General features: G+C 40.5%; 1 protein-coding gene across 1 annotated transcript in view; it reads left to right on the top strand.

Annotated features, from left to right (window-relative positions):
• The window catches only part of LOC139653514 (elastin-like), a 54,351-nt gene that overhangs the window by 24,636 nt on the left and 3,996 nt on the right, over positions 1-25,719 (top strand). Inside the window, exons 6-34 of the mRNA XM_071530366.1 lie at positions 3,389-3,499; positions 3,707-3,814; positions 4,970-4,999; positions 5,298-5,330; positions 6,351-6,425; positions 6,574-6,645; positions 6,898-6,945; positions 7,108-7,170; positions 7,337-7,369; positions 7,490-7,564; positions 8,786-8,827; positions 8,932-9,018; positions 9,117-9,167; positions 9,259-9,366; positions 9,516-9,548; positions 9,746-9,859; positions 10,175-10,276; positions 10,387-10,512; positions 10,927-11,052; positions 11,172-11,267; positions 11,660-11,743; positions 12,352-12,465; positions 13,498-13,626; positions 20,377-20,505; positions 21,056-21,106; positions 21,470-21,505; positions 21,994-22,053; positions 22,983-23,021; positions 23,780-23,836. Of these exons, the coding sequence (XP_071386467.1) occupies positions 3,389-3,499; positions 3,707-3,814; positions 4,970-4,999; positions 5,298-5,330; positions 6,351-6,425; positions 6,574-6,645; positions 6,898-6,945; positions 7,108-7,170; positions 7,337-7,369; positions 7,490-7,564; positions 8,786-8,827; positions 8,932-9,018; positions 9,117-9,167; positions 9,259-9,366; positions 9,516-9,548; positions 9,746-9,859; positions 10,175-10,276; positions 10,387-10,512; positions 10,927-11,052; positions 11,172-11,267; positions 11,660-11,743; positions 12,352-12,465; positions 13,498-13,626; positions 20,377-20,505; positions 21,056-21,106; positions 21,470-21,505; positions 21,994-22,053; positions 22,983-23,021; positions 23,780-23,836 (2,232 nt within the window). The remainder of the gene's footprint in view (positions 1-3,388; positions 3,500-3,706; positions 3,815-4,969; positions 5,000-5,297; positions 5,331-6,350; positions 6,426-6,573; positions 6,646-6,897; positions 6,946-7,107; positions 7,171-7,336; positions 7,370-7,489; positions 7,565-8,785; positions 8,828-8,931; positions 9,019-9,116; positions 9,168-9,258; positions 9,367-9,515; positions 9,549-9,745; positions 9,860-10,174; positions 10,277-10,386; positions 10,513-10,926; positions 11,053-11,171; positions 11,268-11,659; positions 11,744-12,351; positions 12,466-13,497; positions 13,627-20,376; positions 20,506-21,055; positions 21,107-21,469; positions 21,506-21,993; positions 22,054-22,982; positions 23,022-23,779; positions 23,837-25,719) is intronic.

Raw genomic sequence — 25,719 nt, 5'->3', positions numbered from 1 at the left:
ATAATAGTATTCAAACAAAAGCCTGCTTGTTTGAACTGAGTTCGAGGTAAATGTGACTAAAACACTGAGCTTTTGTACAAGCTGTACCCGCCATCTCTCAAATATACAATCAATGGAAAGATGCCAAACCAGCAAAGGTCCAGAGTTTGTTAATGTGTCCTCTCACTTTCACCCTGAAAAACACATGACCTACGAGGCAGTGTTTTTCACTTGTGAACGTTTTTATTTTCCCAATGTCTAGTGATGTCGGAACCACAGAAAATTTAGTTTTTCCTTTGAATCTGGTGTCTGCCCAAGGCCTACACTCATGGTCACACACACACACACACACACACACACACACACATACACACACGCAGCGTCTCAGGCTGAATTCTTGGTGTCTGCAACTTGTCTTAGGATCTCAGATCAGAGAGTTGAGCTCACAGTGGCAGGTGGTGGTCGACCCTGAGCACGCCTGCCAGAGCCAGGTTGGGTCATGCACATGTGAGCGCAGGTGGGCCAGATGATGGATGGATAAGCTAAACATCTCCACAGTACCGCCTGTCTACACTCTCTCTCTCCCTGTTTCGCTCTCATTCACACATACAGTATAATCTCTCTCTCACACACACATACATTCGCAACACACACACACACCTCAAACTGGCCAATGAGACATTCCATCATCTTCTGTCTCCCCGGGAGGGGGAGACCAGACTTACTCCAGTTTGAAAAAAAGAAACATTTGGAGACTTACAGTTTATAAGGGTGTGAGGCGTCAGCAGTGTCTCATATATCTTGTAACTATCCTTTTCCTGTCAATTTTGTTTCAATTCCAATTTCCTTATCAATACACAAACTCTTATCGTATGTCCAGCACATTGGTAACAAATGAGACAGATTGCTTGTGTCAGTGCTGAAAACACTGGAGAAGGAAAAGCCCTAGATCAGTCTGATTTATACTATAAGTCATTGCTGTTGTTATTACTTCGAGGTGTGTCTGGGGACGGTTGAGCAATCGAGGAGAATCGGGTTGAAAGCTTCGAAGGAGATGGATTATTGCAAGGACGTTTAGCTTAGCGTCTGAGCTCGCATTGCATGCTCAGTGGGCTTGCCAAGGCCTTGGCAAGGCCAGTGCCCACATTTGTTTTGACTAGGTCACGAAACCCCACACTTCCATCTTTCTCTCTCTCTCCCAGCACATTCCTGCAGCTCCTCAGCATCACTGTCGGCACCCTGCTGACTGCTGGACCGTCTCCAGGCTCTCACCCTCCCCACTCTCTCTCTCTACTCTTCCCCTTGTTCAGCCTGTTTCTCATGCTTAGTTGTTCTCACCCCAGAGCTTACAAGTATTGATGAAAACAAGTTCTCTAGTGGACTAGCTTGTTGGCAGTCTTTTGAATTAAAACGTCTACTCGGTTTAAGAATATTTATTACTCCAATATGTTTACCTCAGATTGAGGGTCCTTTTCAACTCACAGCTTCTCCTAATACATCTCTGAGGATCATGTTTCCCCACATACTCCAAACCATGAAGTCCTGTATGCTAAGCCTTTATGATAGGGAGGGATCGCTTTGGCAGTGATATAGAGATAATTAAAAATAAAATCTAGTTTGCAATAGTGTTCCCCCCTTTACTCGCTTGGCCTATATTGCCTCACTGGCAAAAACATTTCACATTATGTATTAATCATTATTCATTCTTCATCCTTCCACTCATATATACAGTATACTGTACATAGAAAAGTATTTCACCACATTGAATGTTGTTGTTTTATGTTTTATTTTCTGCAAATTCATAGATAGACATATCATTCTTAGGCAATACTCTTATTACCATTTTCACAGTGTATTAATTTACCTGTTTTAATGTATTTGGATATTCATGATAGCTAACCTTTATAGGTGGAAAGGAAAGGTAGCAGTTTGTTGTCAGTTCTTATGGTGCTTTTCAGATGATGCTCATACCATCCACTAAACATACACAAACCCATGTATGTTTTTATAACTGATAATGTTCATTATAAATTTGAAATCTGCAATTTCATGTGCTTTTGGCCAGGTTGGTGGCATGACACACACACAAATACAATCAAAATCGTTCTTAAGCTCGTACACAAAACTAAATTACACAGTCACTGCCACCAGTCTTTTGTCTGTCAATATTAGATTTTATTCTCCATATGAATATATTCCCTGATAGCCCTATTTAGGCAACTCAAACCTGCAGGTAGTTTTTGAATTTTAAGCCATATGATTGCATATGCCTTAAGGTTTTGGCTCTTGGATATACATGCTTCAACATGTGATTTATAGCTGAATTAAAGCACAAATTAGGTTTAATACTGTAGGAATGTTATCCTGAACATTGTCTGTAACAACAGGCCCCACATCTCCATTTACAGTTCTTATTGTAAGTATCTTTCAGTCTCCTCCAATCTATGAAAGATTTTGAAAAAGATGCAGGTGGTGAACAGTGCACTCCACGTCATTCCTCTCTTTCCCCCACTTTCTTCCCTCTCCCCCTCTTCTTCCCACATTCTTTGTTCTTGTCAGCAAGCAGAAACCCAAGCTGGGATATGACTTTATTCATGCGTAACTACCATATGGGAAGGAGACTTTTTTCTTCTTGTGGATATTCCGACGACATGCCAAAAGCTGTTGCCGCCCACAGATTAGCTCGGGGCCTCTGGTCACAGAAAGAACAGATTGCTCCCTCCAGTGTTTAGAATATGGCATCACCAGCTGGACACCCTTGTAGACTGTTTTGTTTTCCAATCAGTAAGGATCAGCTCTTTTCCCAATTGCCAAGGTACAGTTCTTGGCACTGGAAACATAAATGTGAGTGTTTTCACTTAAAGGGAACTTAAGTAAGCACACATATCTGCTACCTTCAGTTTGCAGTAACTTGGTGAAAATTTCTCCTCTTTCCTATGTGTTGCCTTTCACAGGTCTCTCCTGCCCAGAAATAAAATAAACATGATATTCTGATGTCAAATCATGAACTAATGCTAATACCCTGTCAGATTTTGGATGGTTGTAGGTATGGATGTTATGTAGTACAAGAAGTTGAAGAGAAATGATAGATGTAGTGACCTTGTAGGCCATAACGGCAGTTTGACAGGGCCCTAGTGGCTGTTACATGAGATTGTACCATATCTGTCTATATCTACTGTATGCAGTAACCTTTTTACAGGCCCTGGAAAATGTCTAAGCGATTTTATCTGAAGGTGGAATTAGAATTAGGCACTAGTAAGTCATCATAGCCACTTTGAAGAAGAAAACAGGTCTGAGGAAAGGATCTTTGTTTGCTTTCATTCTTCTTGTCCCCTTTTATGGTCCGGTAATAACTCTCTTTCTCTCTCTCTACTTCTCTGTCTGTCTGTCCTTTTCTTCTTCCATCCAGGCTATGGGAGTCTGGGAGTTGGTGGTCATGGGGCTGGTGGCCTGGGAGCTGCAGGCCTAGGAGGAGGTGGATACTTGAAGCCTGGGGTTGGAGCTGGAGCCGGAGTGGGAGGTGCGTGCCAACATAAGTGTGACATTAGGTTACTGTGCCTGATTTTCAATGTAATGCCAGTAGGATTAATCATCCCTCCTCCTGGCATTACATGTTCTGCTTAGGTTTCACACCAAAGATGTAAAATGTCTCAAGTAAAGACTTACACTACACTAGAAGCCAGTACAATTATCCGTCACTCATCCTTGTCCTCTTTGTCTCATTAAGGTGGTTACGGTGGATATGGAGGATATGGAGGATATGGAGGATATGGCGGATATGGAGGAGGAGCAGGGGGCTTTTTCCCAGGAGCTGCACAGAAGGCTGCCAAAAAAGGTACAGCAGATAGCAGATAATGTCTTGTTACAAATATAACCTCAGTTCTCTGAGAAGGGCGGAGTGAGACACAAATGACACAAATCTGTCTGTCCAGACAGAGAGATTGACAGACAGACGGGGGGGGGGGGCAACTAGTATTGTTTACTTCGGGTCCAGTGAGCAGAGTGACCAGCCTACAAGCTCTTTGGCTAATGCTGAGAATAGTGAAAGTTATGTTAAGTTCCTTGTGGGGAAAATTGACCAGCAGGCCATAGCAGCTGGTGTGATAAAACCAGTGAGGTCAGTCACATCACAAAGGAGAGTCAAAACGACTTGAGGAATTCTTGAGGAGGCTCTAACAGCACTATTCATTCAAGATAGTGCTGTTAGCTAGTTAGTAAGGGAAATGCAGCTGCTACTCACCTGACAGCAGGGAAGAATCAACTTCTGGCTGCAAGTATGGAGATATTCCAAGAAGTGGCAACAACACTCCACAAAGACTGAATAATTAATAATTAACACAGCTTCAACCAAAGAGGAAGAACTAATCAGTGAAATCACCTGGTGGAGTGAATCATCGGCCCTAAATGGCACATGGTTTGAAATCCCTCTTCTAGGGCAACAGTTAAGCCGTTGCAGTCCTCAGAACATCCAGAGGTGGGCGCTTTCACGCAAGTCTTGAAGAGCTAAATAGTGAAGGAAAGAAGGTCAGCATGGGTCAGAATACCCCTAGGGGCGGACGGGGCTCCTCAGGTGCTGACCAGTCCTTTCTACCTGAAAGGCAGTTGTCATACAAAGTCAACTGAAGGAGAACACAGTAGAGTAACTGCCAGTAACTTACTGTTGTGGTTTCCAAAACAAACATGAGCAAATGCTCAATTTCAAATCAATCACATGGCCATGTGACATTCATGGGGCCACATAGCTTCATTTTTTGTTTTAGTTAGATTGAGATTTGAGACAATGTGCTCTCATAATTCAGATGTTTTGATTTTTTTTTTTTTTTTTTTAGCAGTCAGCAACTAGCATTTGTATAATTTCTCTTAGTTCACGGAGTAGGTTGCCTGCCTGTAGGAGCACCACACTCTGGTTAAAAAAAGCAAATTTTAATCAGTAATCAGTATATCATCCACACAACTGTGACACCACTATGTTCACTGTTGTATCTCTCAGGCTATGGTGGTGGTCTCCAGCCGGGTCTAGGTAAGTGATCAGGACTCTAAACTGGCCAGATATTACATAACATTTGATTCAAGCATATTGTCACACCATGCAAATGTTTTGCTGTTGTGTCACCAAGGAAGTGGGACAGGAACAGTAACATGGGAAAACACAATTATTCTGATGAAGGTCTTTGGGGATCATGTTTTTAATCTTGCTTTTTACTGTGAACAAGAGTACTCATCTATTTTCATAAATACTGTTGACTATTATTCGTCAGATGTTCTGGTTGACATATTCACAGTGGTTGTCATATTCACAGTGGTTGTCCTATTCACAGGTGCAGGAGGAGTTCCTCAACTACCACAAGGAGGTAAGCTGATTCTCGGCTTGAAACATGAAATGTGCTGAATACTGACACAAAGCCTTCTAAGTCTTTGATAGATCTGCATGCTTGTATGAGAAAGCCAAAACGAATGTTTCACATTAATGTTAACTCGGCATGAAAAACGCAGGTTGGCAAGCAAATGTACATTTTTATCATGTACCTGCAAGCCTTGGGGAACTTGAACTTCAGTAAAGCCCGGCATGACCTCAAAGCATGTGCTGTGTGTGTGCATTTGATTTACTTTAAATTAGGCAGGTTGATTAAGCATGAAGTCAAAAAAGGCCAGACACTGTACCATGGCAAAGAGCCTACTCATAAGTATTGGTTGGCAAATGACAAAACTTTTCATGACACTCAAAATAACAACCCATTCATTTGAAAAAACACAGCTAAAACAAAACATTCTCTTGCCAGACTTTTCCCCACCAAATCTCTCAGGCCACATATTTACAGGCAGTGCGCAACGTCTGTTCGGCAAAGTATGGAATTTAAGATTGAAAAGGAAGGTTAAACAAATAAACCAATGTGTTTTATCCAGTTGCCAAGCTCCCCTACAAGTGAAACTGACAGCTCATTTCCTGCCCGAAGGGATCGCCAAAGAAATGAAGCATTTGATGAGGCAAGGCAAATGCCATGCATACTGGCCGTCTCTCCTGATTAGATTAAAAGTCAGCCATGTTGCTTTTGATCATGGGGCCAATGACAGGCTAGTGGGGCCAGATTAGCTGGTCTCAATACCACTGGTCAGTCTGAGGGATCTGGCTCCCTGTGCAAGGTCAAGTCTGGCACGGGCCAAAACCTCCGCATTACTCCTTTTTAATGGCACAGGGCCCTCTAGTGGTCATGGGAACTACAGCTATACTGTACTCTAACTGTAGTGTTTTGATTATTCTGATATCCACAGACGTGATCATGACTGTGGTTTAACTGAGCGTGTATTTAACCTCAAGTCATAAATTCTTTTCATATACATACTGTATATCTGAGCACTTTGCTTGGGAACAGGGGCTGGAGGAACTGTGCTCGGGGCAGGAGGAGGACCTGGAGGGGCGGGGACTGGAGCTGCAGTGCCTGCTGGAGGCAAGATACACACACACACACACACACACACACACACCACATCATTCTGCCCATTTTGTAATTTCTTTTTCATTTTACAGAGTGGTCTGTTTAAAGTTAGACTGATGTTAGCTCCAACCCATGTGTAACTTAAACATCTCTTTTTCAGTGCCTGTTATTCCACAGACAGGTCTTCCAGGAGGGGGCGCTGGTGCTGCAAAGAAAGCTGCTAAAGTGCCAGGTTTGTGTAGAGTCAAAAATAATAATCAATTAACAGTCTATTGGGTAGGTGCAATAAGCATTTTTTTCATCAGTATTCACACAGAATTTTCCTAGTCACGGGTTATTATGAAGAGGGTATGCAGAAGACAGGAGTGCCTATATATAGCAGACCACTGTCATGCATTTGAATGATTTATGTCCACATATCACTTACATTGACAAACACTGTAGATGCAAAAATGAAGTGCTGTCCTCTCATTGGCTGTGGCAGGTGTGGGTGTCCCTGGACTTTACCAAGGTGGCGTGGTTCCAGGACAAGGTGTGTCTCATCCACAGAAGGGTCTCAGTCACCATTCTGTCAATAAGTCTTTCACCATATGTGAATTACCTCCGGTTGTGCAAACCATTGACTGTCTTTGTACTTTTCATACTGTACAGTAGTTTAACTGCGGTTGTTTTCTTATGCTTATGGCTCCGTTAGGGTTTGGTGGTCGTGGAGTTCTGCCTGGGGTGCCCATTGGAACCGGCCTGAGTCCCAAATCATGTAAGATCTAAAATAATTTCAGTGTTTTTCATTCATGAGTATTGGCTGGTATTTCTTTCATGGTTGTTGAATGGCACTTGTAGTATCTGGATTAATCTGCATTAATAACAGTGAACTTGCTTCATCTGTTTATGTCTGATTGGCTGATATGATTTCTATTACACAGTACCAGGAGGAGGCCAGACAGGACCAGGAACTGGTAGCTTTCTTGATGATTATTGCAGTATTACAAACACATTCATTAGTATTATTGTGTATATCGCTGGGATTGGCTGATTAGGATTCAAACTTATGTTTTTTTCCTGAACTTGTAACACAGGAGGCCGTGTGTATGGTGGACCAATGCAGCCAGGAGTGTTCCATGGATACCCTCTCAAAACACCTAAAGTGCAAGGTATGTGATCTGAATCTAGCCAGTAACTGCATATTCCAGGTGGTGCATCCTTGTGTTCACTGATATCCTGATGCCCACTACGCTTGACTGCTGTTGGTGTTGTAGTTCTTTTTTCTCCAGTGTACAGAAAGTTTTACTCGCCTTATGGCCTGACCAAGGGGCACATCTATGGGTACACCCCTAAGGTTGTGTATGGTGGGTTTATTACTGATTATGTTTCAACGGGGGGAGGGAGATCTGTTTTTGGGGCCCCAGAAAGGATGAACAAATTTGTTCATTTCATTTTGTTCCACTCATCCACTTTGTTATGGCCTCAAAATCAGAACTATGCCCCCATTGGCTGCTTCGTAGAGAATTTAGAGAAGAATCCCATAGCAATGCGACTAGTAAACCTTGCTATGAAGTAGTAAGCTTGCCAACTCATCCAATCCGATCAGGGTTCTGCAAATTTCCATTAATAAGAAGCAGACCAGGTTTACAAAACCTAATCATTAAAATTAATAATTTAAGTGTTTCTTGCAGGGAAGGGTGCCATGCGTACTACCCTGCAGAATGAAGATTGCTTTGGCCTCCACTCCACCATATACAGTATACTGTATACATATACATGTACATGTACTGTACATATACTGTACATATATGGGTTGAACTATTCATGTGATCATTTAATTACAATCGTATGATCACTGAATTTGCTGTTCTGACTTAAACCTTTGCAAACCTGTACTAATAAAGAACATGGTGCACATTTGAATGTGAGTATGCTGATAATTTGGTTATTAAAAAAAAAAGTCAGTGGTATTTGGTGAGCAGCAAACCTAGCTGGTCTCAAACATCAAATCCTGCTCTAGCAATAACCTACTATGCTCAAACCTTGACTATTACTTGCACTCACTAACCCCTTTAATGTGTTAACATGTACTGCTGAATGTAATTGTATACAATTAGTTTCTTTTTTTTTTTTCAGGAATCTGACCTCAATATTAGCTTTGAGCAATGGAGTAATCATTGATGTCATTCAAAATAATAACATTGTATTTGGAAATATGAACAATGTACCAGATAACTGTTGTTTAATCGACTCTGCTGCTTTAGACATGTCATTCAAGTAGTTTGTGTATTTGTATATGTGTGTATTCACAGAACCATTATTCTGTCTCATCATTCCAGACTGAGTGTTGTTGTTGTTGTTTTTTTCCTTTTTTTCAATTTTCTACTCAGGTGCCTATGGTCAAAAACCTGGTGGTGGCAAACTTCCCTTTGGTACAAACAGTTTTTCAAATTTTTTTGCATTGATTTGGCACAACCACAGCATCAACAGGGATGCAAGGGTTAATTACTGTATGTGTCCCATCACAATGTTTCAGGGTATGGAGGCTTTGGTACTGGCGGAACTGGACTTCCAGGAGGAAAAGGTGGCCCTGGGGCTCGGCCTGGGTATCCCATTGGAACTGGTGGGCATTTTACTAATATACTATAGTGGCGTGGAGTGGAAACATATAAAAGAACACAAAATAGGTGTGCTAATGTCCTCATTTTTCACTTTCTGCAGGAGTGGGGCCAGGAGGCATCTCACCTGCTCAGGCTAAAGCTGCCAAATATGGTACCACACACATCATCAAAAAAAAAGATACATGAGTTGTGCAACATAAATGCAGTTTGTGTTTGACTGAAGTATCTTCTCTGATACACAGGTGGAGCTGTTCCAGGTTTGGGTGGTGTTGGTGGTGTCGGTGGTGTGGGTGGTGTCCCAGGTGTTGTACCCGGAACAGGAGGACTCTCTCCCGGGCAAGTGCCAGGAGGTATAATAATTAGTCTCATTGTTGAGAAGACATCTCTCATTATTATATTAAAAAAAATATATTTTCAAGTTGTGATGTGTCTGTTTTTTGTTTTCCGTTGGAACAGAATGCTATCTTATGCTTTCATAACTTTAAATATTTTACAACAGGCTATGGAGCTGGTGCCAAGGCTGCTAAATATGGTGAGAACTTAAGTTTTTGCACATCATGAAAGCATATTTCTAGGCCTAAGCATGTTTCAAAGTTTTTTTCATATAATCTATACCTTTATGCTATCACTAGCTTAAAAGTAATGCTTCCACATAAGTAGTTCATATTACCTTATGCACTGTATAAGCTCTACAACTGTATTGACACTTTTAACCTGGTTGTTCCACAGGAGTCCCAGGGGCAGGGGGGGTGCTGGGAGCTGGAGTGGGGCCTGGAGGGGCAGGAATACCAGTTCCAGGAGTACTACCGGGATATTCACCAGCAGCCAAAGCTGCTAAATATGGTATTAATAATAATTGGTATTAACGTTATGTACAGTTTTAGGACTACCTAGGTTATGAGCCCTAAAACTGATCTGAACATACAGTATGTCTGTACATTCATATGAATCTGTACACATACTGTATGTGTACTTTTTTTTCTGTACATATGCTGTCTCCATCTATATGTACTGATTTTGATAGTGATAATGAGAACAGACAGAACAGACATTGTCATTTTCTGCACATATGATTCCTCTATTTGGAGTTTTGGATAAGGTACACAGCTAATGCACCTACCCAAATCTGCACATTCTGTACATGTTATCTTGGACTAGGACTTGGAACAGGCCTAGGAGCAGGAGGACTGGGTGGAGCAGGAGGACTGGGAGGAGTAGGAACTGGAGGATACTCTGCTGCGGCCAAAGCTGCAAAATACGGTAGGGATGAGCACACAGAGAGACAGTTTCTGATGCATTGATACTGCACATTGAGTGAAATTTCTCTCTGCCTTTGTTCACTGGTCCTATATGTCTCTTTTGCCCCACAGGAGTCGCTGGGACAGGGGGAGTACCAGGATCAGGAGTAGTGGCTGGAGGTTCAGGAATACCAGGAGTTCCAGGAGTAGTACCAGGAGCAGGAGGATATTCACCAGCAGCCAAAGCTGCTAAATATGGTATGGTACATTCTATTAGAATTAAGGGGAAAGTCAACATTGAAACCAGATTCATTTGGAATTTGTTTGATCCTTGGACAGTTAAATCAGTAATCGTGAACATGATCAGCACTCGCTCAGAGTTTAAAAGTAGAGAACCAAGCTGCTTCATTCATAATGTACAGGTGGCTGACTTTGTGGACTCATCAATTTTTGTTTGATCTTTGTAGCCGATATAATATATAGTATGTGTTTGTGGCCGTGCTAATCGTTCTCGCAACAAACCCCCCACAACCACCTTTGGTTCTGTCAAGTCTCCTAATCCTGTTCAGTCTCGTATTCACTGTCAGCTGAGTCACGCCAGATTAATTTGACCACACCACTCTCATGTTACTAGCTGTACCAGGTAAACAAATGTATCTGTCGTCCACATAGGAATAGGAGGTGCAGGACAAGCCCTAGGACAAGTGGGACTGGGGGGAGCAGGAGGAGTGCCTGGTGGAGTACCAGGAGGAGTCGGACCTGGAGGATACTCTCCTGCTGCCAAAGCTGCTAAATACGGTAATAACAGTAAACACAGTATCTGACATTGAACTGTCTGTGCGGCTTCTCCCATCTTCTCACAACTCAGTATAATGTTTATTTTTGATTATCGTTGATTCTGCTGTGTCGGTTTGCAGGTCTCGGGGCTGGCGGTGGGGTGCCTGCGGGTGGCTATGGAGTCCCAGGTGGAGTGCCCGGTGGTGTGCTAGGCGGAGGATACCAATGGCCAGGCGGTAAGCCAAGGAAGATGCCTGAGAGGGGCAGGGTTTACTCATCTCTATTTACTTTTAAGGCTGGCATAAACCTTAACTTAAATTTATGATATACATCATAGTAAGTAGTAGCTATAGGATGAAGATATGTTCAGTACTTACATAAATGTTTATGAAGATAGCAGCGTTTTGTAGCAGGGGTTATATGTTATTTCAGCATGTGATCATTTATTTTTTCCTCATTTATATTCCCTATGGAACTGGTAAGCCTCCCAAATATGGTACAATACATTTTCCATCTTCTCTCAGAAAGATATTACACACTCTTACACATTATTATACACATTATTTGGACATTTGTGCGAAGCACCTTGCAACATTAGATTCATGTTTTCTGTAAACCATCTTCTTAGGTGTGCCTGGGGGTCTTGGTGGAGGATATGGAGGGGTGCCAGGTGGGGTAGCAGGAGGGGCTGGAGTTAAGCCACCCAAATATGGTACAGTCTCTTCTCTTGGATATCTCTCTGTATATGAAATTGTAGTATTCATTCATTCATTCATTCATTCATTCATTCAAATTAAAAATTATTTAACAATAGATGCCAAATATTTACAAAAAATGATTTTCTTGTGTTTTTATAACAAAACCCCATTACCTTTCCTTCTTGGAAAATTAGTATTTTAGTCGTTATTTCATGATGTTCTTGTAGACATACATAAAAATTCCAACCAATAAATAAACCATCACAGATTTTCCAACAATCCCCCCCTCCGAACCTCCCATCATATAATACTGCCTTTCTCTCCCTGACGGATACTTCTATCTCATTAGTTTACACTGTTGGCCATTTTTGAACAGTCCCTCTCCACGTTCCAATTTGACGTAATTCCAACTGGAATTATGTCAAATTACGGAAGCAAGATGCTCTCAAAATGCTTCTCCATTGTGACTTCAATTGAACCTCAGTCAATTTGGAGTCATGGTTCCATAACATTCAGTTTGCATTGGTACACAATCATATGAGCAGTCGGTGTATCTCTAGTGTCAAGTATTGTAGTAGTGAAGTGAGTGTTTGCCCCTCTCTTCATTCATGGGGACTTTCAGGAGTTGCAGGAACAGGCCTAGGAACAGGACTGGGAGGAACAGGAGGAGTACCTGGTGGAGTACCAGGGGGAGTAGGTGGAGCATACTCTGCTGCTGCCAAAGCTGCTAAATACGGTAGCTGCAAAGAACATTTTTTTATGGAAAAGATATTGTAGACCAAAATGCTTTGGGACGTTTAACCTGTTTATGGGTATTTACAAGATTTATTTTGCATTGCAGGTGCAGGGGTAGTCCCAGGTGGCGGTGTAGGTGTAGTTCCTGGTAGAGGCCCTGGGCTCTTACCTGGATATGGATGTAAGCATTATTCCCAGGCTTTTGAATTAGATGTGCTTTCAAGGAGAGATTTTATTAGTGTGAGAGAATCATTACTTTTTAATCTAACTTCTTCGGGGGTGTTATGTTGCAGCTGTGGTGGGAGTAGGACCTGGAGGTGGATATGGAGGTAAGTTGTTAAAATGATAAAAATGCTTTGTAAATGTAAAGGACTTTTGCTGTGTAACTTTCCGTTATATGGTAAATGTTAGATATTACTCAATTGCAAACTTTCTGTTTGTTAGGTTATGGAACTGGTGCTGGAGTCAAACCCCCCAAGTATGGTAAGAAGTTTTTTAAGTAATTTCTGAAATTATTTTAGGATTATTTAGTCAACTGTGATCAGAGTCATCCAAATGCTCTGTGGACCATACATTGCATACTCTTAGACAAGGATAGTTAAGAACAGGTGGAATATTGAAATAACATCTTCACTGTTTCTTTTTTATGCAAAGCATATCTGAGTTGATAAATGTTTAGGTCACACTTTATTTAGATAGTCCAATGTCGATACTAAACCTCCTATTAAGTGATTATAATGTGTCACTATAGAGTCTACTGAGTTTAAAGTGATACACACAATTAAATTGAAAAGTGGTCTGTAGATATTCAGTGTCTGGGCAAGGGTTAATCTTAGTGTTGGGGTTAATGTTAGAAATAGAAGTCAGAAGAAGAAGATAATCGTCTAGAGAAGATAATAGTCTAATAATCTACTTTTTGTCACCTCGTAGTTAGTTAGTTGAGTATCAACATTGGACTATCCAAATAAAGTTTTACCAATGTTTAACAGCAGTGGTTAGAGTGCACAAGTAAAAATATAATATTTTATTGAAGGAGTTGCAGGAGGAGTAGGAGGACTGGGAGGAGCTGGAGGACTGGGAGGAGCTGGAGGACTGGGAGGAGCAGGAGGACTGGGAGGAGCAGGAGGATACTCTGCTGCTGCCAAAGCTGCTAAATACGGTAGTATGAATAAATGCACATTAAACACAGAAATATCAAACATTCAGACACATTCAGTTGTGCATAATATGATTCTGATTGGTTAAGTACAAATTTGGAATATTTCAAAATAAAAAATTTCACGTATCTGTGTTTATATTTTGTGAGTGTATCCCTGCTTCATTTAATTACTACAGGAGTTGCAGGAGGAGCAGGACTGGGAGGAACAGGAGGACCTGTTGTACCAGGAGGAGTTGGAGGTATGCACTATGAAAAGACAGTAAAGGCCTAATTATTTCACTGAGAAACTATATGATGTCTTTGACATGGAAGGTGTCATGATAAAACTATTGATAAGGCTTTGTTTTTAAGCAGGATATCCAGGGGGTGTGAAACCACCAAAATATGGTAAGGAGAACCCTGAAACTGTTATATTGATAACCTTTAAAGGGAAAATCCATCCTAAAACACTTAAACACTGTTAAAAACACCTGTTGGCGACATATCTTGCATTTCTGGGCCCATTTTGTTGTTTGGTGGTGTATTTTTCTTATTCCTGCAGATAATTAGCCAAAGGTAGATGACGTGATGTCACATTGAGATATTTGCAGCGCAGCTACAATGGAGTTTAATCTCAGAAAGCTATCTAAATCATCAGTGGTAAATGTCATGTTTTGGTGTCAGTCCCTCAGAATCAAAGAGCAAGGGCTCGATGTTATTTGCTTAATTTCACTGCAGTGGTGGAAGACAAGAGTCTGTCAGTCCCGGTCACATCCCAAAAATGAGTTGACACATCATTAGGCTTTACCTAATTTACTAAAATGAAAGTAAAATACTGCATGTTCTTGAAGCATAATATTGGATTAAATTTGCTAACCCTGTAGGATCAGGCATCACAGGAGAAGGAGTGCCAGTGCCGGGCGCCACACCAGGTACAGGCGTCAGCGGTGTTCCAGATGGTACTGCTGTTGTGGTACCGGGTGGCACGGGTGTTCCTGTTCCTGTAAAACCAGGTAAGCCTTAGTAGAGTAGAGTTTCTTTACTTGCTGATTAGCTGGTGCTGTTTTATTTTGACTGTGTGTGAACTTTTTATTGCTCTTTACAGCAAAGGATCTAATTCCTGTTGGAACTCCTAGCCCAGGTACAGTTGAAGTATTCAGCAATACTTCCCATTTCCAAGGGTATATACTGTACACATGTTTATTAGTACAGTTTTGCATTAGCAACTTATGTGGGAGGAGATTTATACCGCCAAAAATTTAATTAGATGGTGATTAGTTGGTGATATTGTTCAACTGAGGTACAGCATGTCATTTACTCAACAGCCCAGTATTACCTCACAGTGGCAGTAGACATTAAACCATAAAGTATAATTTTGTTTGCTTTTAACCTTCAGAAGCCCATTCAGACTTCTTCAGCAGACCCCTAGCAGGACCTCAGCAATACATAGACAGCTAACCCGCCACACCATTTCCACTACTGTCTGGCAATTGCACTCCACCTCGGGGTCGCTGCACCAGTACTGTGCCCTCATTCTTATATCCCCTCTACATTTTTCTTTCTCCCTTTCCCTGCCCACAAAACTGACATGTTGTCTGTACCGCTAGTGCTGCCAGCTATTGACCACCTCTAGCTTATAGCCTCCCGGCTGTGACGGTGTCGAGGTCCACCTTACAGCTTCTGCCTATGCTAGTTTCCCCCACTCTATGTCTGTTTAAAGCACAATGGATCAAACTGGAACCTGTTGTTTTTGGCAGGGCCCACGCCTATTGCCACAACTGGCAAGGCCACCGAGGTCCCACAGCCCAGTAAGACTTGTTGTTTGCATGAACAACCTTTGACCTTTAAGTGAAATCTGTGTCATTTAAAGGGGAAAACAACTCAAATTAAGAATTGTGTATACAGCATGTTATTTTAATAGTGTAGGACAGCCCAACCAGTATTTGTGAACATGAATGAATGAACATGAATCGCTGGCCTTTCATAGATCCAGCAAGATTTTATAAGGGTATATTTTCTGGAAAATTAATAACATTGCAATAGAATATAAGCTCATTTGGGTATAAAAACTAAGCATTCTGTGGGTCTACAAAATCATTCTCCAATTTATTGTCTTTGGACCAGATTTGGATCTTAATTAAATTACAGGTTTGAGTCTTGGCACTCTGATTTCTGCCTTTAGGGGAGCTGTTTATCTTCTCAAATATTGATTGGACTGTCTTGGACTATTCCACTTTAATTTAGGGACAAGTACAGGTACTATGCAATTCCTTATTTCAGCATTTCACAACACCTAACACTGATAAACATCCAATGGATTCTGGCATTTTCTGCCAACAGCGCTTTATCAAATTTGTTGCAAAGGGTTATTTTGTGCCCCATCAGATAAAAGTTTAAGAACATCTCAGCATGCCAGCTGTATTTCAGACAGGCAGTCCTCAAATGTCAAGTGTGATGCAATGCTCAAAAAGGTGTTGATATAGCCTGTCTGTGCCCCACCAAATATTTTGTCTCTTACAGCCTCAGGTTCTCTCTTTTTCTAGACCCTCTTTGCCTTGCACATTCCTTTTCCTTTCACTAACAGCTTGCTGCATTTGATATGTCCCATTTATGCTCATCATAGCTAAAATCTGGATACTTGCTAATCGTAATTTATTCATTATGAATAGTCATTCAAGAGGTAGTGATAGTTTGATGCTGGAATGAAATCTTTCCTCCCTCAATCGCTCTTAGACAGTGTTTGCAAAGATCTGACCATGTAAATGCTTGCACTCAGTCACTTTTCTTGAACTAGCTGTAGTCTTACATTAAGTTCTAGAGCAGGGGATTTTTATTTGGAATATTTCCAGGATTTAAATTTAACATAACTGAAACCACTGTTATCATGAAAGTGACATAGAAATTGTATTGAGATTTGATCTACAGTGCAGTTTTATACAGTATGTACTGCGAAACCCCTGCTTTAGAATATTACCTTTCAGTAGATGGTTGTTTCGTACGTCTGCTGTTTTTGACATGATTTTCTCTTTGTTATGTTTTCTTTTATGTTTGTTCCGTATTATACTGAGAGTATTATGTGCAGTCATGTTGTTTCTGTTTGTTATCCTCATGTCTGTCCATTTCAATGTTTAGAATGAAGTGCTGTTTTATAGTTTCATCAATAGCAACTGTGTATACAAATGCATGTTGCTGTAGCAGAATCTGACTAATTTTGCTTTCTTTCACTCTGTGCTCTTGTGTTGGACCTGTGAAACCAGGCGGTAAGTTCAGAAATAAGTTCATATTTTTTGCATTTACTCCATTCAATACTGTAATATGTCTCAGCCTTTTCTAACTTACTTTTATGACTGACTATTTTGACAGTTGGAGCTGGAGTTGTTCAACCTAGCAGTAAGTAGTAGATATGAAACAGATTTCAATAAATTGTCGTAGTATTGCTCATGACAGTTACAGTATACCACAATGAAATATACTTGGATTGCTTTCTAAACTTCAAACGTGTTGGTAAGTAGCCAAACATTCTCTCATATTATCATCATCCCATTTAACCTACAACGGATGGTTATTCATTCATAAATTTGTATATTTTTTATTTAGACTAGACATGGTACAAAACCCAAGGTGTGTTTGTGTGTTTTTGTGTTCTAGGTGGGGTAGGTGTAGGCGTACCTTCTGGTGGTAAGAGCAGTTTTCATTTACTGTTGTGTATTGTATGTGTATTGCTTTATACTATTAATCAAGCATAATTTACCATATTGTACAAGAATATATTTTTGTACTGCCTGCATTTTATTTATTCTTACTGAGATTATTGTCTCTGTTGGTCAACACATTTAATGCTGGAGGTCAACTGAGGAAACTGATCCACTCTTTTTTTTTTTTTAGTTGGTCCAACAGGCCAAGGTCAGCCTGGTAAGTGTCACTTCTTGGTACTGATCTTAAGAATGTTTTTCCAAACAAAAACAAAAATGTTTTTTCCACACTGCTTTTCAGCACCAATTTTCCAGTTTAGCAAAGCGTGTTTAGGTTTTTGCAGAGTTATTTATCAGTACACAGTTGGTTTTACTTTGGAACCCTTTGTAAATACCACTTTTGAGTTTTCTTGTACTGCATTTCTTTGTTTTAAAATCAAGCACGGTCTCTTTTATTGTGTCGCTGCATCCACGTTTTGGCTCATTTGCATTAATTAGTGAATTCTATATATTATGCTATATGGAATGTTAGATAGTTGATGTAACTGTCTTCCTTCTTCTCTCATTTAGTTGCAACTGGAGTGCAACAGCCTGCAGGTAGGCCAAAATGTATACTTTTTATTGATTCAAGTACTGTACTTTTTTTCTTTTTTTTTTTTTTTTAGCCCAAAAGCTCTTTTATATGATTGAAACCTCAGAGTACAGTACATCATCTGGCCACATGGTGGGGACAAACATAAATAGATCAGCTATAGTTGTTTGTGTCCACTGCAGTCTGTGAGACTGTAATGATACTGATGGCACAACACTGCTGTTTTCAGGTGTTGGAGATGGCACAGGTGGCAAAGCACCTAAACCTTTCCTACCAGCAGGTGAGGATGGCTAGTATCTGCCTTTAAAGGGCAACCGTATCACTGCATGTTTTGATACAATCTCCACATCTCCAGTTGTTTTGCTTGTGGTCTTGCTAATTTTTCTACATGCATTAACCATACATTCATTTGATCTTGCACATTCCCCTACCAAAAGGTCAACTTTCAGTCAATTGCCCATATACATATTGAATATTCTGTTGTTATGGATTACAAAAATGACTATCCCTTATCCAAGTGAATCAATAGCAGGAATTACATGCAACATCAGTCCTCTCATTTAACAACCCACAGAGGGTGCAATAACACAGTTTCTGTCTGAATTATGATTACCTGTTAGAAGATATAATTTGCATAATGCTAACCCCATGTTTCCTGAAAGGTTTTAATTACCGGCTGACAAAACTGCAACTTGCTTGATTGCAAGACAGTTAAACTGACTAGTATGTAGTGCAATTATAATACAGAATTCTTGTCAGCTAATATCTGTACTTCCATAACTTTCATTTCTCACTCTGTGAATGAGACTATTGCACGCACACACACACACATACACACACACACATACACCACATCATTTCAGAATCTAAATGTTTTTATGTTGTCATTAATATTTCATAGTCTTAGTGGAGATCAATAACATATTCAGTGTTATTGATATTATTATTTTCACATACCCCGGTATATTTATCTCACCAGGGGGGTTTTGCGGTAGCCAGGATGTTCTAGAGAGGGTTTTATGTCAGTCTGGTGGAGAGCATCCTTGTGTTCAACATCTGTGTTTGGATCGGAAGGTTAAACAGGATTAATACAGCTGGAAAAAATAATAGGCAGACCGCAAAAGCGACTGGATGACCTGTACAATGCAACTTTTTAGCACAACAAATTTCCAGCCTAGGATGGACAATACAATTCTATTCTATTCTATTCTATTCTATTATGTTCTATTATGTTCTATTATTTTCTTTTCTATTCTATACACATTCTATTCACATTCTGTCTAGACAACTGGGTTAATGGTGCAACTTGAATCAATAATACCAGTGGTTGATATTCAGTGAAAAGCTGCATCAGGCATTTCTCTACCCAATTATACCCCGGTTTGACTGAAGAGTCATCAGTTTTGTGCATCTACAGGTTTGCAATTTTTAGTGTATTTTGGCAATTTTGCACTTTTATACAGGTGCAGGTACATCAGTAATTGTGCAGCTTGTCAGCATAATTTGTCGAATACATGATGAAGTTCACTGTGGATTTGATATAAAAAATAAAGATAGAGAGCAGAAAAGCAGACCTAGGCGGCCTTTATCACATTCTGAATGGAAACAATTCAGCATACATCCACAGACTTGCAGTTGTTCTTTGTGCTGAGAACAAATAATGTGTGATTACTGTGTTATGATATGATTATTTTGTGTACATTACCATGACCTCTGACCTTCAGTCATCTCTGTCAATACCTCAAACTCATTGAAAGACAGTTACATGGCATAGGACGAAAGCATGCAATAAGAAACCTAAAGGTTGTTGCGTTTTTGATACTGTAGATCCTAAAATATCAAATTCAGTGACAGTCACTCATATATACTTTTATATCCAACCCACGCTCCAGCCTGGATAAAAGACTAGTCAGCAGAATCAGAAAATAGACCCATAGTAATAGGGGTCAGTGTGTCAACTTTTGCATGGCAAGGACCCATAAATTGTATGCACTAGTCTAGAAATCCCATCTGAAGAGCCTTTTGGTTTTTAATATGTTTTAAAACATAATCTTACGGTATATTGTAGTTGGGGAGATGACAATGGAGAGAATGAAACCTCTGACCAGAACAGCCACATTTTCATTCCTTATTGTCATGGGTTATCTTCTAATTAATGGGACTTCACTTTAGAAGCACCCCTCTTATCTAATAATGTTCATTGTATGACGACAGGTGTCGGAACAGGCTATTACCCCTATGGAGGAGGCTACGCAAGTAAGAGTTCTACACTATCTGCCACTTAAATACTTTTTTAAAGGGTTAGGGTTAGTATCTGACTGACGAGTATCTGACTTAAGGACTTTTTTAAATCACACATTTAAAAAAGTATCTGGCATGCCATGACCTCTAGATATGCTTTTTCTTTTTTAAATTAGAGTAATATCTCCATTGAGTAAATGTTTAGAAGGCATGACTGTCCAAATCATTCCCATCGTTTCTGTGCTTCAGTTCCCTACGGTGCTGGTGCAGGCCTTGGGACTGGAGCTGGAGCTGGACTGCTACCTGGAGCTGGAGCTGGACTGCTACCTGGAGCTGGAGCTGGACTGCTACCTGGAGCTAAGCCTTTGAAGCCCCCAGGTGTGTCTGTGTGTATGTGTGTGTGTGTGTGTGTGTGTGTGTGTGTGTGTGTGCGTGCGTCTGTGTGTCTGTGTGTGCAATAAACAAAGCTTGTCAGTCATTTGTTGGACAAAGTCAGATGTGTGAAGTTAACAAACCTTGTCATTTCTATTTTAGCATTATGCTATGACATTATTTGTCTATTTTCAACAAACTAAATGCAAAAAGGGATTTTCTTGATACACATGCTCTACAGTATGAAGACGCTCAGAAAAGCACGAGAAAACATAAATAAGCTTCTGAAAACAAAAATAGATCAATCAGCCTAATTAATTGTGTGATTGGTTGGCTGTTTTTCTGTTTTTGGCTTAGCTGCATTCTCACTGAAATCAAACAACTCCATGGTTCACAAACCAAGATGTGATTTCTTATTACAGAGTTTGATTGGGGTGTTCACCTCCCCACACAAAGTGAACTAAGGGTGTTAGCAACCCAGGGTTCATTCAACCCCACCAAATAACATGTGAAAGTGCATGTAGGCTCATATGTTGTTGTGCTGTGTCTTTTGTAGTTGCGGGCGGAGCAGGAGCAGGCATCCCGCTGGCAGCTGGACCTGGAGCAGGTTCGTATTCTAATCTACCCTTTGAATACTGGAGCTCACCCACATTTCTGTAACACAAAAAATTTCACTTACCATGTAAAATTTGAATCTTTTGTTGACCCCAGGAAGGCTAGACTAAGGTGTTAGCTAATGCGGATCCTAATAAAGTATAACTGAACCCCTTATTTCCATTTTCCAGATTTTTTTTGTTTTGTTTTTATTTTTGTTAAACTAGATTTTGTGTCATGAGAACATTGTTATGATGTTGTTAGCATGTTATTATTAGAATTATTACCATCCTTTGAATGAGCCAGTCACTGACTCCCTGGAGATGAGGTCACTTGTTAGAAAATAAAGCTGCTTTTCTCTGTCATCATGATTCAGGCGGATACATTCGGTATGGTCAAGGTTATGGACAGGGTATGTATGAGAGGGGAGGCGGCCGACAGCACTCATACACAATGTTCCCCCGATTTAAAAAAATAAAAAAAATAATTCTGCCTAGCGCTCAAAGTGACGGTTGGTCAGGAGATGCCATCGCACCGCACTTCCTCTGTAGGGAAAAGGCCGACATGCTGATAGCAGTTTCTGTACTGGGCACAGGACCAGGGATGAGATGCCAGCTGGGCACTTTGGCAAAGGAAGACATTGGTGTTTTAGATGGAAGCACTATTCACTCTGCAAGAACTGTCAAGTCTCCTCAAAGTCACTCGACATACAGGACTGTTCTATTAATATCTGCTGAACGGGAAACCATTTCCTACTGGGTGACTCGGCTGATTTACTTCATGTAGTCTTTCTTTCCTCAGCCTACAATCCTTAGATGAGTGGCTGTAGGTGTAGCTGTTTATTTGCAGGATCGGTTCTTAATCAGCATGTCTAAGCCAGCCTTCTGTCTGCTGTGACAGGTGGGTTGTATCCTGCTGGAGTTGGACTGGGAGCTGCAGGAGCTAAACCACCCAAACCAGGTACTGGAGCAGGCCAGCTGCTATTATAGCACACACAGCTTTGTGTTTCTGTAGGCGGATAGCTTGACATTTTTTAATTTTAGTCTGCTTGGGGCTTGAACCTGGTTCCTCCCTACTAACTATTCCACCATGATTCCCCCTTTAATCTTGTTGGAAGTTGCATGTTAAATACTGTATCTAGTAAACTGTTTGTATTTATCTAGTATTAATCTAGTATTAATCAAGTGCAGATTTGGAAGCATTTTCCCTTACTGTGATAAAGAGCCTGGTGAAGAAATTTGACAGACTAAAATTCAGAATATCAAAGTATCCTTATAAGTGTGAGACATACATAATGTTTCTTAGACTGCATGTGTTAGTAGAGATGGCATAAGAATAGCATTATAAATGCTGCCATATTAGCCGCATAGCAGAATAATATATTATATTGTATGTTTGTATTTCTACTTTCAATGTGACTATTTTACAAAATCCATCTCATGATTCCTGATCCCCATTAAAGACAGACAGTGATCCCTCCAGTATTACAGTACTGTTAAGACCTGACTTTTACAAATGGAGGAAGTCTGCAACACACAACATTTCCCTATGGAGACTGATTACTGTTAATAACAGCGTGTACAACATCAAAGCGTGGCTGTTTGAAGATAGCATAATCCTCTGGAGGGCCCTGCCCTGTAACGGCAATAGGCGAAGGGGAAGTTGGATGAGGTTGTTACAGTGATATCAGCTGAGCCAATGGCTAGGTGTCACTTTAGGGTCACTGACATCATATCTACAGTGATAAACACTGTAGAGGCGACAACAGCTAAAGAAGTATAAAGCTGTTTATAGGTCGTCCATATTGTACGATAAATCATCATAATTTATGCACATTTAATGGATAGACAGATTCTTATGATTGATTTATTGTCTTTGCATTCCAACAGGCTACGGCAGTCTTGGAGCTGGCGGCGTTTATCAACCAGGTGGAGGACCAGTGCATGCTTTGTTGAATTGTGCCATATTCTTCACTCTCTTTCTCCTTCTATAATTTCCTCTGAACTTATCAAAGATACCAATTGACATGCTTTCATCAGGAAAAACAAAAACATGTTACACAATAGTGGGTCCATACAGTATGACACACATTTCATTTCAGCAGTAAAGGCTTTTCACTTTGAGCAGTGCAGCTTCTGGTCCTGCCCCTCTCCCTCTCCCTCTCCCTCTCCCTCTCCCCATCAGTGAGGGATGAGCGTAATCGTGCAGCAGCCGCAGCCTGTAGCCTGTAGCCTCCTCTCGCAGCCCCACAGATGCAGGCTGGTCAGAGAGCCTCGTAGCCCTAATCCTCCTCCCAATGGTCTGAGAGATATTCACTGGAACAGAGCCAGTCACACTGCCTGTGTGAAATGCTACCGCAGATGGCATAATTTTCCTCCGTTGCCAATGTAGTTTGTCCAATGGAGAACTAACTCCATTAGCTTCTTGTAAATAAGGTCAGGTTGGCATATTCACTGTACTTATTATCAGTCTACGTGTTATCAGGTTGTATATTCACCAAGACCTTGTGGCTTAATGCAGCTATATTGCAAAAGTTGCTAGTTCCATTCAGTTGTTTTGAGCTGATTTCAACACTGTAACTATTCTGTTACATGATCCGGCTCTTGTTAACAGTTTACACAGTGATGTTGTTCTTTTTTTGATGGATTTGTTGAGTCTCTGCGTTAATTGTCCATTGATTTTCCAGGTGTTGGTGTGGTTCCTGGCTATGGAGGTTACCCACAGCAGGCCTACCCAGGTGCAGGTAATGCTCCCCGTGTGTTTCTGCATGTACTTGTTTCTGCAAGTACATGTTTACACGTGTACTTTCTAACAAAGATTTAGTTACATTTTTTCTTAGCTGAGGTAGTGACTTGTGGACTCAGCCACTCCAGATGTGCAACATAATATCGTCAGTCCCTCAGGGTCCAGTGGTCAACACCATTCTGTAAAGTGACCCTTGAGGACCATCCATTGTGCCATAAATCAATGGCAAGGAGCAAAATGAGGCAGGATAGAGCCATTTATCATAGAGAGGTGGAGGGGAAGAGAAGAAGTAGGGTGTTGGCTGGTAGGAGAGGAGTTGGAGTGTGACTGTTTCTCTCAAGACAAAATGGGGAAAACGAAGAAACCACACTATGGATAGGTTTGACATAATTAAAATGTGTGTGTACTATGATTTTAATCTTGTATCTACCACTGGCTCCAGCCCCCCGTGACCCTGAATATACCCTGGTATAGAAAATGGATGGATGGATGGATGACTCTACAGTATATATACAGTATATAAAATATACACTTCACAGGAGTACCATTTACCATGTTAATTTCAGTGTAGTTACTGAAGAGATTTCAAGCCATCATCGTTCATCATTACATGGAATTAATTTGGGCATAATTGTTTTTACTGTTACCAGAAGCCAAACATTAGAGTCTAGTAGTTAGCCGGCATTAAAACCTGCCTCCAGAGGCTCGGAGTAAAGCACAGATGATTCTTTAACTGTTCATCCCTGTTTCTGGATCAGGAGGCGGATTAATGCCCAACTGTCGACAGCCAGGTAACGGATTGACAGGCAAACTGACTCATCACTTCCCCTACAGAGCTAACATCAAAAAGAAAGGGAGAGGGGAACTGATGAAGAATGAAAGGAAGTGCCACCTTCCCCAATTTATTGTTGAGATTCCTGACGTCCAGTAGAGGATGAGGAAACCACATGTTCAAAATGTATTTTATGGCTCTTTAGCCCTACTGTTTTTTTAAGTCATTTTGAGACTTTGACCCCCTCTCACTCTCCTTCCCTTTACGCCGGTAACTCTCACCGTTACACAATGCAACTCCGGCTTTTGCACACTTATGCTATGTAGGTTTAATTTTATCTTAAGTTCCCATGCAGAAATATGAATTATTACCTTTTTACAATCTAATGACATAGAGATAATGTCTGCCACTGCTATTAATATCAGACTAAATTTGAAAAGTCCTGAATATTTTTGATAATATTAATTAATTTGGTCCTGAATACACATAAAATTCTGATTACACGTGTTTATAAGGGAAATGATTCATATTCACTAAAACAACCAAAATCTAATTAAGGGCTTTTCAAGTTTAACACATAAAAACATTTGATTTCAAATTACTCACACTTGTTACTTGGTAATAACACATTTGACTTGGTAATAACACATCTGGCTGGCTTTGCACTTGGGAATTAAACTGTGTTTGAATGACCATGGACTGCATTTCTCTCCTCTGGGCCTCTTTTAATTGGATGACATTAGACAGTGCAGCAAATTAAAATTAGATTGATGTTAAACACAATCTTTTTGTCATTTGCAAAATAAATATTACAAAGGAAATGATGCTGTGTAATCTATGTCCAAGCTCACCTTATTCAGATTCAGCTGCTTCGATGGCCAAAATGATCTTGCTCTCTACTGTGCTCTAACTGAGAGTGTGTGTCTGTATGTTTTTCATGTAAAATTCAGAGAGAAAAATACAATTTTCTGTGTGATATCTGGTCATTTAAATACAGAAGAGAGCATGTCTGGGTCATGCAGCTATGCAACAGCAGTAGCTGGAGAACAAAGTGCCTCCCATGAGATGTCAACAGTTTTTCTTTACCACATCCCGTTCAGGAAAAAACG

This window comes from Centroberyx affinis, unplaced genomic scaffold (genome assembly GCF_046629955.1).
Source record: "Centroberyx affinis isolate AG114_WGS23_722 - 3 ecotype Tasmania unplaced genomic scaffold, CSIRO-AGI_Caff_v1 ptg001917l_1, whole genome shotgun sequence".
NCBI lineage: Eukaryota > Metazoa > Chordata > Actinopteri > Beryciformes > Berycidae > Centroberyx > Centroberyx affinis.
This window is presented reverse-complemented; position numbering and strand designations above follow the sequence as displayed.